The sequence below is a fragment of the Protomyctophum bolini genome (assembly GCF_963924005.1).
Source record: "Protomyctophum bolini genome assembly, chromosome: 2".
Taxonomy (NCBI): Eukaryota; Metazoa; Chordata; class Actinopteri; order Myctophiformes; family Myctophidae; genus Protomyctophum; species Protomyctophum bolini.
In genome coordinates this window covers 4,279,783-4,290,565 of record NC_137863.1, presented here as the reverse complement: position 1 = coordinate 4,290,565, position 10,783 = coordinate 4,279,783, and the positions used below count along the sequence as shown (strand labels likewise).

At 44.5% G+C, this 10,783-nt stretch overlaps 1 protein-coding gene across 1 annotated transcript; it reads right to left on the bottom strand.

Annotated features, from left to right (window-relative positions):
* Positions 1 to 3,983: 3,983 nt before the first annotated feature.
* Positions 3,984 to 10,353, bottom strand: LOC308326346 (acidic mammalian chitinase-like; the record flags this gene model as incomplete). Its single annotated transcript, XM_080779155.1, has 11 exons — positions 3,984 to 4,195; positions 4,775 to 4,916; positions 5,049 to 5,168; positions 6,066 to 6,248; positions 6,417 to 6,543; positions 7,093 to 7,217; positions 8,507 to 8,657; positions 8,757 to 8,813; positions 8,947 to 9,148; positions 9,264 to 9,293; positions 10,329 to 10,353. 11 exons carry the CDS (start codon positions 10,351 to 10,353, stop codon positions 3,984 to 3,986), a joined length of 1,374 nt encoding a protein of 457 aa, XP_080635281.1.
* Positions 10,354 to 10,783: the final 430 nt, after the last annotated feature.

The following is a 10,783-nucleotide window of genomic DNA, read 5'->3' as shown; positions in this document are numbered from 1 at the left end:
ATTCCCTGCCAACTGACTGGACAATGGTCTTATTCCCTACCAACTGACTGGACAATGGTCTTATTCCCTGCCAACTGACTGGACAGTGGTCTTATTCCCTGCCAACTGACTGGACAATGGTCTTATTCCCTACCAACTGACTGGACAATGGTCTTATTCCCTACCAACTGACTGGACAATGGTCTTATTCCCTACCAACTGACTGGACAATGGTCTCATTCCCTACCAACTGACTGGACAATGGTCTTATTCCCTACCAACTGACTGGACAATGGTCTTATTCCCTGCCAACTGACTGGACAGTGGTCTTATTCCCTGCCAACTGACTGGACAATGGTCTTATTCCCTACCAACTGACTGGACAATGGTCTTATTCCCTACCAACTGACTGGACAATGGTCTTATTCCCTACCAACTGACTGGACAATGGTCTCATTCCCTACCAACTGACTGGACAATGGTCTTATTCCCTACCAACTGACTGGACAATGGTCTTATTCCCTGCCAACTGACTGGACAGTGGTCTTATTCCCTGCCAACTGACTGGACAATGGTCTTATTCCCTACCAACTGACTGGACAGTGGTCTTATTCCCTGCCAACTGACTGGACAATGGTCTTATTCCCTACCAACTGACTGGACAATGGTCTCATTCCCTACCAACTGACTGGACAATGGTCTTATTCCCTACCAACTGACTGGACAATGGTCTTATTCCCTACCAACTGACTGGACAATGGTCTTATTCCCTACCAACTGACTGGACAATGGTCTTATTCCCTGCCAACTGACTGGACAGTGGTCTTATTCCCTGCCAACTGACTGGACAATGGTCTCATTCCCTACCAACTGACTGGACAATGGTCTCATTCCCTACCAACTGACTGGACAATGGTCTCATTCCCTGCCAACTGACTGGACAGTGGTCTTATTCCCTGCCAACTGACTGGACAGTGGTCTTATTCCCTGCCAACTGACTGGACAGTGGTCTTATTCCCTGCCAACTGACTGGACAATGGTTTTATTCCCTACCAACTGACTGGACAATGGTTTTATTCCCTACCAACTGACTGGACAATGGTCTTATTCCCTGCCAACTGACTGGACAATGGTCTTATTCCCTACCAACTGACTGGACAATGGTCTTATTCCCTACCAACTGACTGGACAATGGTCTTATTCCCTACCAACTGACTGGACAATGGTCTTATTCCCTACCAACTGACTGGACAATGGTCTTATTCCCTACCAACTGACTGGACAATGGTCTTATTCCCTACCAACTGACTGGACAGTGGTCTTATTCCCTGCCAACTGCGTACGATTCGCTGCCCGGTGCTTTTAGTGGCTTTTAAGTTTTATTGTTCATATGTGTTGATTAGCCACTACATGTACTGTTTAATTAGTATTGGACTAAACATGTCCTCCCTAGCTGGACTGTTTACTGTAAACACGTATGTGGATTATAATGTCACTCTGTCTAGACGTTTCATGGGGCCGTTGCATTCTAGATATAAATGCTTATGGCTTCGAGCCTGTCGAAATGTACAAAATGTCTTTGAAAGAAACTTCATTATGAAAAATGTATAATTATGTTGGCACTCGGGGGGCACAAGTTAGGCACTGGGGGGGAGACACACTGGGGAGGCACTGGGGAGGCACTGGGAAGGCACTCAGGGGGACACTGTCTAAATGTAGACGTCTAAATGTAGACGTCTAAATGTAAGTTTGGGAACCACTGCTTTAAACACTTTAGCACTTTATGAACATGAACAAAATAGATGGGTCCCCCCTGGAACTCCCTCAGGTACCCCTGGGGGTCCCCGGACATCACTTTGGGAACCACTGGTCTAAATGTATACAGACGTCTAAATGTAGACGTCTAAATGTAAGTTTGGGAACCACTGCTTTAAACACTTTAGCACTTTATGAACATGAACAAAATAGATGGGTCCCCCCTGGAACTCCCTCAGGTACCCCTGGGGGTCCCCGGACATCACTTTGGGAACCACTGGTCTAAATGTATACAGACATCTAAATGTAGACGTCTAAATGTAAGTTTGGGAACCACTGCTTTAAACACTTTAGCACTTTATGAACATGAACAAAATAGATGGGTCCCCCCTGGAACTCCCTCAGGTACCCCTGGGGGTCCCCGGACCCGACTTTGGGAACCACTGGTCTAAATGTATACAGACGTCTAAATGTAGACGTCTAAATGTAGACGTCTAAATGTGTATGTCTTCTCTTATGGGAGTCCCTGGCATATCTTTTCAAATGGGGGTCCACGGGCTAAGTAGTGTCAATTTGGGGGTCCTTGACATGAAAAAGTTTGGGAACCACTGCTTTAAACACTTTAGCACTTTATGAACATGAACAAAATAGATGGGTCCCCCCTGGAACTCCCTCAGGTACCCCTGGGGGTCCCCGGACCCCACTTTGGGAACCACTGGTATATGCTATATAGACCTTTAAAAAACTGAATGTAATTTCCTATGCTGCTGGTTTTTGTATTGTACTGTCTGTAACTGCCCCCTGGGCTTGGTATGGACTTTGAGAGTGAGACAGTAGAGTTTCAGACTGATGCTCTTTATTTTTGGTGTGGTACCAAGAAGCACCGTAAAAACTGCAGAGATACGACAAAAAATATAATCAACATTAGTCAAAATACAGTAGTCATACAACGTATACAGTTTAGCCAAAATAAACTTCAAAACTTGACCATAAACACAATGGTATATTTCTTAATGATCATAAGTCAACTTGTAACTATCAATTACATTAGACATGAATTAACTCTTGTAAACGGTAGTCCTTCGGGAGCTGTGTTGCAGCCAAGTCACATGACAACAGTGTTTACATTACGGCAATACAAGACGCTCTTTTTAACTAACAAAATATAAACACACTCTAGGCACTATCACATCTTTATCTTACGAACCTCATTCCGCCTTCCAAGGGGTGATCATGAAATATAAATCGTTATAACTGACAGAGTTCGTTCTGAACTGCATGCGTCCCGCCATCTTGTCTTTCAATGAACTTTCAACTCTAACGTCACCTGATATACCTGAATGCCCAGAAAGGACATGGGCTAACTCTGCCACCTAGTGGACAGTTTTAAACCACACACAACCTGCTCAGAATGTACCACAGTAAACCATAACTTCTTAGTTGGTGGCCATTTACACTGTCCTTCTTGTTTGTGTATCTATGGTTGTCTGTATATGTTGAGTATGAACCAAGACAAATTCCTATCAACTTGTTGACATGGCAAATAAATTATTGAATCTTGAATCATGATTTGAATTTTGATCATGTAATATTTTGGAAGCAATGCGATGAATGAACACCAAAACATAATCAGTGCACATCTTACATCAGCAAAAGTAACCTAGAACTCCTACAGCTTCAATACACTTTTGGTTTACACAGCCATGATGTCACTGTAATGTCTTGATCAGGGGTGGGCAACTCTGACGATGACGAGGGCCAATATATTTCCACACTCACTCCAGAGGGCCACAGTGCATGTTACTGTCGTAGCAAAATATTTTTATTGAATTTCAAAAGCATTTAGTTATAGTTATGTTAACTTTATGAACTGTTAACATAACTACATTGGACACAAAAAAGACAATAACATTTTGGCCAATAAGAGACCACCATTCTTGATGATGATGTACGATGATTATATCAGTCAGTCAGTCAGTCAGTCAGTCAGTCAATCAATCAATCAAAAACAGACGAATTACTTATTTGTACCGTTTGTTTTTAGATTATATTAACACTTCTGGCTACTGTATTAACTATTGATGAGAGAAAGGCAGATAAATAACTTCAACAGCCGCTTTGTAATGTCATCGTTTATTTGATTTCCACAAAGTGATCGCTATCTAGGCAAAATGTAGCCTACTATATTTTTATGTTACACCAAATACTAACTCCAATACACCTAATAATAGAACGACCGAAGACGGCGTTCAGGCCCAGTTGCAGCACTTGCAGGTGTTGTCGAACACGAGGCTCGGGGGGCAGGTCTGTGTGACAGTCTGGCCCCCGTTGCACTGGAAGTACTGGTTCTTGCTCTTGGGGTCCGGGAAGAGGCCGCTGGTCTTGCCCCAACACGGTCCTGCTCCCGGGGGTGGGGGGGCCGGGGTGACGGGGGCCAGGGGCTGAGCGCGAGGGGTGCAGGCTGCGTGAGAGACAAGAGAGGATGAAGAAATGGTTATTTCTTTGATGGACTCAGTGTATTAGTATTACAGTATTTTGTTTTTATCAGTGGAGGTCACAGGTGGAAAAAATTACTCACATTTTGTACTTTTCTTTTGGTAAATGTACTGTAAAAAGTTTTAAAACCCATTTTTGGGGGGGGAACTCATTTTGGTGTTTCAAGCATTATGTTATGCTTTAGGTATTGAAAAATAGCAGATCTACAAGCTCATAGCGCGGCACCGAGTGTCGCGCTATACAAGCTTGTAGATCTGCTAATTTTTTAAAAATCATGAAAATGTGCTGCAAATGTTTGATTTAAATATATTAATTCACAGTGAACGTTTTTAACTCAAATCTTTGCTTCTGGGGGGTGCCTGGGACAACATATTTTGAGATGAGGGTCGGAGGTCAAATACATATAATACTAGGGGTCCTTGACATGAAATAGTTTGAGGACCACTGACATAGAAACATAGGGTTTTTCAGAAAACTGTCATGATTTATTAGACATTTTGTAGAATCGAGCTCAGGTCTAAAGTGGTTAAGTGTGCATGTTTACCAGCCCCGGCTCCGTGCAGGCCAGTCTTGAGCGCGCCGATCAGAGGGTATTTTCCCTGCCCACAGAAGGTGCCGCTGAAGTCGTCCATGTCCAGAGTCCAGACAAAACCTCCACCGAAACCGCTCTGCTTCAGCCACTCAACCTGTATATATATATAATATATTACGGACTCAGTGGTTTGAAAAAAAATAAAAGAAGCACCGACCACCACTATAGGAAACAGTATTCAAGAGGCTACAAATCTGAACAATATAAGAGTACAAATGTTTGGCACCTTGATGCCGAAGCTCCTGATGTTGTCGTATCCGACCCAGGTGTGGGCGTTGTAGGCGTAAGGCACGTCCTGGGGGGCGTCCCAGGCCTCGGTGCCTCCTTGCTTCAGGAAGTCACAGATCTGAATGAAGGCAGAGATTTTTACAAAGAAAAAAGGTTTAAAGATGGAGTGCCGCGATTTCTTTCCACCCTAAAACATGATCATCAGGTATTATTATAATACAAGAAGGAAGAACTTTTTAACCAGGGAAACTCCCCCCTGTCAGGTGTAAAGGAGCAACTTGGACACTCGGGCATGAAGGAAGCATGAGTTCAAGTCCGTTGCTCTCCCCTTGTCCCCCATATATGGGGACTAGGTTGGTGGAGGGTGTGTAGAGCCCAGGATCACATTAGATGATTGACACAGGGGTGAAAAATGGGTTACAAAATCGTGGGATAAAAAAATATATAAAAAAAAGAAGGAAGAACTTTTTTTCCTAAAAGTGTACAGTATGTTTGTTAAAATCACGCTTTTATGTGGACACGCCCACCAGTTCATTAAGTATGCCTGGTTTGCCTGGTGGGTGGGGATGCGTGGTGATCCACCTGAACTGAAGCCGACTATCCGGTGTGCTTGTATACGTTCTTTTTTTAAACTGACCTCACAATGGTGCAGACTTGCTCAGTAAATAAGTGCCACAGCAGGTCACGTTGAGGGAATGAGCCAGAGAACGGAATTAGATTTTCAGCTTTCCAGCATGGAGACGGCATCAAGGAACCCAGATTGACGAGTTTACAAAAAGACGTAGAATGGCTTGGATCTCGGTTGTACGGCGCACGGGGCGCAGAGACATATAACGTTCAAAGTATCTGAGCACAGCCGTGTTTGTTCACGACATTTTTGTTAGGGAACCAGTGCTGTTGTGTGTTTACCTCATAGTAGGACAGGACTCCGTTCTGTTTGGTGTAGGGTGTTGTGTGTTTACCTCATAGTAGGACAGGACTCCGTTCTGTTTGGTGTAGGGTGTTGTGTGTTTACCTCATAGTAGGACAGGACTCCGTTCTGTTTGGTGTAGGGTCCGGCGGGCGCGCCGCCACTGTCCGGAGAGCCCACGGCGGTGGCGGAAGAAGCCAGAACGTAGCTGTGGCCGTAGGTGGCGAAGCCGACCAGCAGCTTCTCAGCCGGGGCGCCCTGGCTCTTCCAGTAGTTCATAGCCCAATCCTACATGGACACACAGGGTGGGGGAGAAAAAAAACACATACTATAGCAGCCTTTACAGAAAATAAATTCATACCATACAGTATTACAATCAGTGGTGGAAGAATAATGTTATGTTGGAGTTATGTAAGGTTTCCTCCCGACAGCAGAGAAATGCAGAGAGAAACTCACCACGTTGAACTGTTGCTGCCACGCTGCGACGTCGGCGGGTCCCTTGTACAGCGGGCTGTTCTCTCCAACCTGCCTGTTCCAGGAGCCGTGGAAGTCATAGGTCATCACGTGGAAGTAGTCCAGGACGCTGCGTTGGGGAAAAAAGGACTCAGGGTTTATTTCTGAAGCATGTGTGCAGTTATCTGGCAGCGTCAGGTTAGTGTGCAGTGGCATCTCTGCCTTTATGTTCTTCTGAGTTCAGCACGCCTGCTGCCTTAAACTGACCGGAGATCAGATTCTAAAAATGTCTTCTAGATCCTGACAGTTTTCTGAAAAAGCTATGTTTGCTATGTCAGTCATTCTTCGACTTTTCAAAAATAGAAGACCTACAGGTCAGTCCAGGGTAACTGGACTAAGGTACTATGTTTACCCAGGGTAACTGGACTAAGGTACTATGTTTACCCAGGGTAACTGGACTAAGCTCAAGAACTTGTTTACAGCCAGGCCCTGCTCAATAGAACATTTCATGGTAGAGGTTCAATGCCTTGCTCAAGGGCACTTCAGCGGTGGTAATTTTAACGTGCCGGTCCGGGGGATACGAACTATAGCGACCTTCCGATATCAAGACCGTTCGGCCACCGCTGCCTCGTGTGTGTGTGTGTGTGTGTGTGTGTGTGTGTGTGTTATCTATACTGACGCTCCGAGCTGGGGAACCTGGTATCCAGGATCGATGGTTCCCTGACCGGCTCCGACGGCGGCGGTCAGCATCAGGCGAGGGCGGCCGGTCGTCTTGGCCTCAGCCTCGAAGGCAGCCACCAGCTCCTGCAGAGAGACAAGGAGGCAGTGGCGTGCACAGACATTTAGAGGGGCAGGACAGTGGCGTGCACAGACATTTAGAGGGGCAGGACAGTGGCGTGCACAGACATTTAGAGGGGCAGGACAGTGGCGTGCACAGACATTTAGAGGGGCAGGACAGTGGCGTGCACAGACATTTAGAGGGGCAGGACAGTGGCGTGCACAGACATTTAGAGGGGCAGGACAGTGGCGTGCACAGACATTTAGAGGGGCAGGCAGGTGCTCAAGTGAAAAAAGGGCACCTTGTGCAGCGCGTGGAACCGGCCCGGTTGCCTTAATAGTGTGAGATCTAGAGATTTTGGGGCATAGATAATATATTAGAAGCTTTAAGAATTGATCAATGCCACCATGGTCCACAGACTCCACATACTGTACACTGTACTTTCTTTTTCTTTTTTCAAAAGGACACCTTGCTGTCTAGAGGGCAAGGGCAGGTGGTGCTCTAGCACCCCCTAGTGTGTATCTGTGCACGCCACTGGAAGGAGGTGATGGAGAAAGATGAGGGTGTGTCAGTAATATTATTATCCTCAAGGGTATATAGCTTCATATATCTTTGATTACTACTTCTGTTTGGAACTTTCTGCAACATCTGTTCTCGAGTGGCATCTACTCATTATTATCTCGGCTCAATGGGGCCCGAAGACAGAGAGTATGTTTTTTTTTCTCCTTGTCCGTGCATGTGTCTGACCATCCGAATCTAATCTTGGAAACCGCTGGAACGCGATAGCGTCAAACTTTGCACGCACACTCCCAGTATAAGCCAAAGAAGGACTCTTTTGTAACTGACCTCAACCAGGCTGCTTAAAGTTATAAGTTATAAGTTATAATAATAATAATAATAATCTTTATTTATAGAGCACCTTTCATGACACAAGTGCAGCGCAAAGTGCTTTACAAGACAACAAAGTATAAAAAACAACATAACAATCAAGGCATAATCAGTACAAAAAATGCAAAAAAAAACCCCACCAAACGACATAAAAAATGCATAAAAAGACAAACTAAATAGGTAAAACAGTGAGATTAAAATCAAAGGATTCAGCCAAATGCTAAAATAAAAAGTGGGTCTTAAGCTGAGTTTTAAAAACATCTAGGGAGGGTGCCGGTCTAAGGTGGATTGGATAATACAGTAGGATACAGTACGATACTTTGTTCAGAATACACAGAGCAGAACTGAGGCTGTGCAGGAACATCATGACATATAGACGTATAGAAGATATTGTATAGGCTTTTAGTAACACCGGGAGAAGGCTGACCTGACACAGGGTGGTGAAGGTTTCCTTGGTGGGTCCGATCGGGTACTCCCAGTCGATGTCCAGGCCGTCGAACTCGTACCCACGCAGGAACTTGATCACGCTGTCGATGAAGGTCTTACGGTTAGCAGCGGAGCCCGCCATGGTAGTGAACCTGGAGAGAGAGACAGAGAGAGAGAGAGAGAGAGAGTCGTCACAGGTGCTTTTACCTGTTCCTCATGAGGTCATAAATCCGTTCGTTTAATATACTCACTTTGCGGTGCCAAAGTTCCATCCACCGAGGGCCAACAGTGTCTTCAGGTTGCTGTTCCTGAAGAACAACAACATAAAAGGAACTGAGTTCTCGACGCCTTTCTAAGTGTGCACACATGTATGTGTGTGTGTGTATGTGTGTACTGTATGTGTGTGTGTGACTTGTGTGTACTGTGTGTGTGTCTGCTCACTGGTTCTTCAGAGCCTGGACCTGGCCGTAGAGCGTGACGTCGTTCCACTCGAAGGTCTTGATCATGTTGTCGTCCATGGTGGCGAAGGCGTAGACGATGTGGTCACAGAGACACGGGTCGATGTCGGCGGGCATGTACTTCCCAGCACCGTGACGGTACTGTCCCCAGTTGGTGAAGTAACAGGAGAGGATGTAGGAGGATCCTATAATATTATCCAAGACAAGACATGAGAGATGCAGTTATAGTTTTATTATAGGTCTCGCCATCTTCCCTCAATTTGAGAGTATATATATCACCCAAAGTGGACAAAGACGTACCTAGCTGCACGTGCAGCAGGAGAGCCAGTCCTGCAGAGAGAGAGAGACAGAGAAGGGGGAAGGCGTTCAGTCGGGAAAAACACTCAGATTCAATGCATACGTTTCAATTCCTATCCACACTTTTCCTGGGCTGTGTGGTGTGCTCCAGTTCCTGTTGATTTCATTGGATATCATTGGTCATCTGACCAGTTTCATTGGCTTTTCATTGGATCAAATCGATAGGAACTGGAGCACACACAGCCCAGGAAAAGTGTGGATACCTGTGATTTAAACCGTAGGTCCCCAAATGGAATCCCTGTACTGATGATGTACAGGTATAGTATACTGTTAACATTCTCTACAATAGACTGTTTACAAATATAAAACAAGTTCTGTATTGCATTTTTAAAGGTAGGTAGTAAAAAAACAAACAAAAAAACATGCAGTATTCCTGGTCTCTAAACTACCTCCCCCTAGGAGGTCAAACTGATGGAGGGGAAAGGAACTGGTTGGAATAACGTGTTCCTTCCACGCGCTATGTCCAACCGGGGAACCCCATACATCATGAGCTTTTGCTTAGCATTTTTCTAGGACTTTTTTTTCCACTATTACTTAGTTTTTGAGGGGCGCTAGCCCCTCCTATATACAGGTTCAATGTTTGTTTTAAAAACGCCATTGACAATGAAGGGACAATTTACGTCATCTTGTCCCTATAACACAAACATTAAATGCCCTTAACAATAAAGATAATTCAATGTTTGCTTTGTCACCTAATCATAGCAACACGAGTTAGACTTTAATATATCAGCGCCCGGCCTCACTTCACACAGGTGTGATTTTTTGTATCTGTTTTACCCCAAGAAGGGTCTAATGTTGTTGCAGAATATTATTTGTTTCTGTCTTGCCTTTGATTTGTACGCCATTGTTTTTAAACCATTGCTGTTTTAAATCCATTGTTTTAATATCAGAAAGTTAACAAAAATATTCGAACAGAATAAAGAATAGATTCCATGTACGTTAACTTAAGTTATGTTAAATCGTCTAAGTTACAATTAACTTCCTCTGCAAAACAATGTCTCAGCTTACCAACGCAGATGAGAAGCTTGCCCATGTTGCCTCAGTACAGCTATAACTGAAGGCCAGAAGCCTCTTATATATACGCTCCATTCCTCTCCATATCAGTAACACCATGTTTGATCTGGCTTCGTTATTCTGATAAATCAGCAGTCACCTGATTCATTTGTTTGGTCAGCAGTTTGCACTTTCTATTTTGAAGATAACTTTCAAGTGTCATTCAATTATGATAATGATTTGTCGACAATTTGAAGTAAAACAAATAGAGTAATTAAACGTACGTTTTCTTTTTTTGTTGTCTCAAACTTGCACCTTGGGGGTGTGTCCATGGCAATTTAAACAATCTACAGGGCACCAGTATGTGGGCGCGCCTTGAATTAGTCATGGGTGTGTTTTGAGCATGCCATTTATTAAACCAATCAGAATGTTGGCTGCCAACACTTGGGCAGCGGAAGCCGGCATGAGGC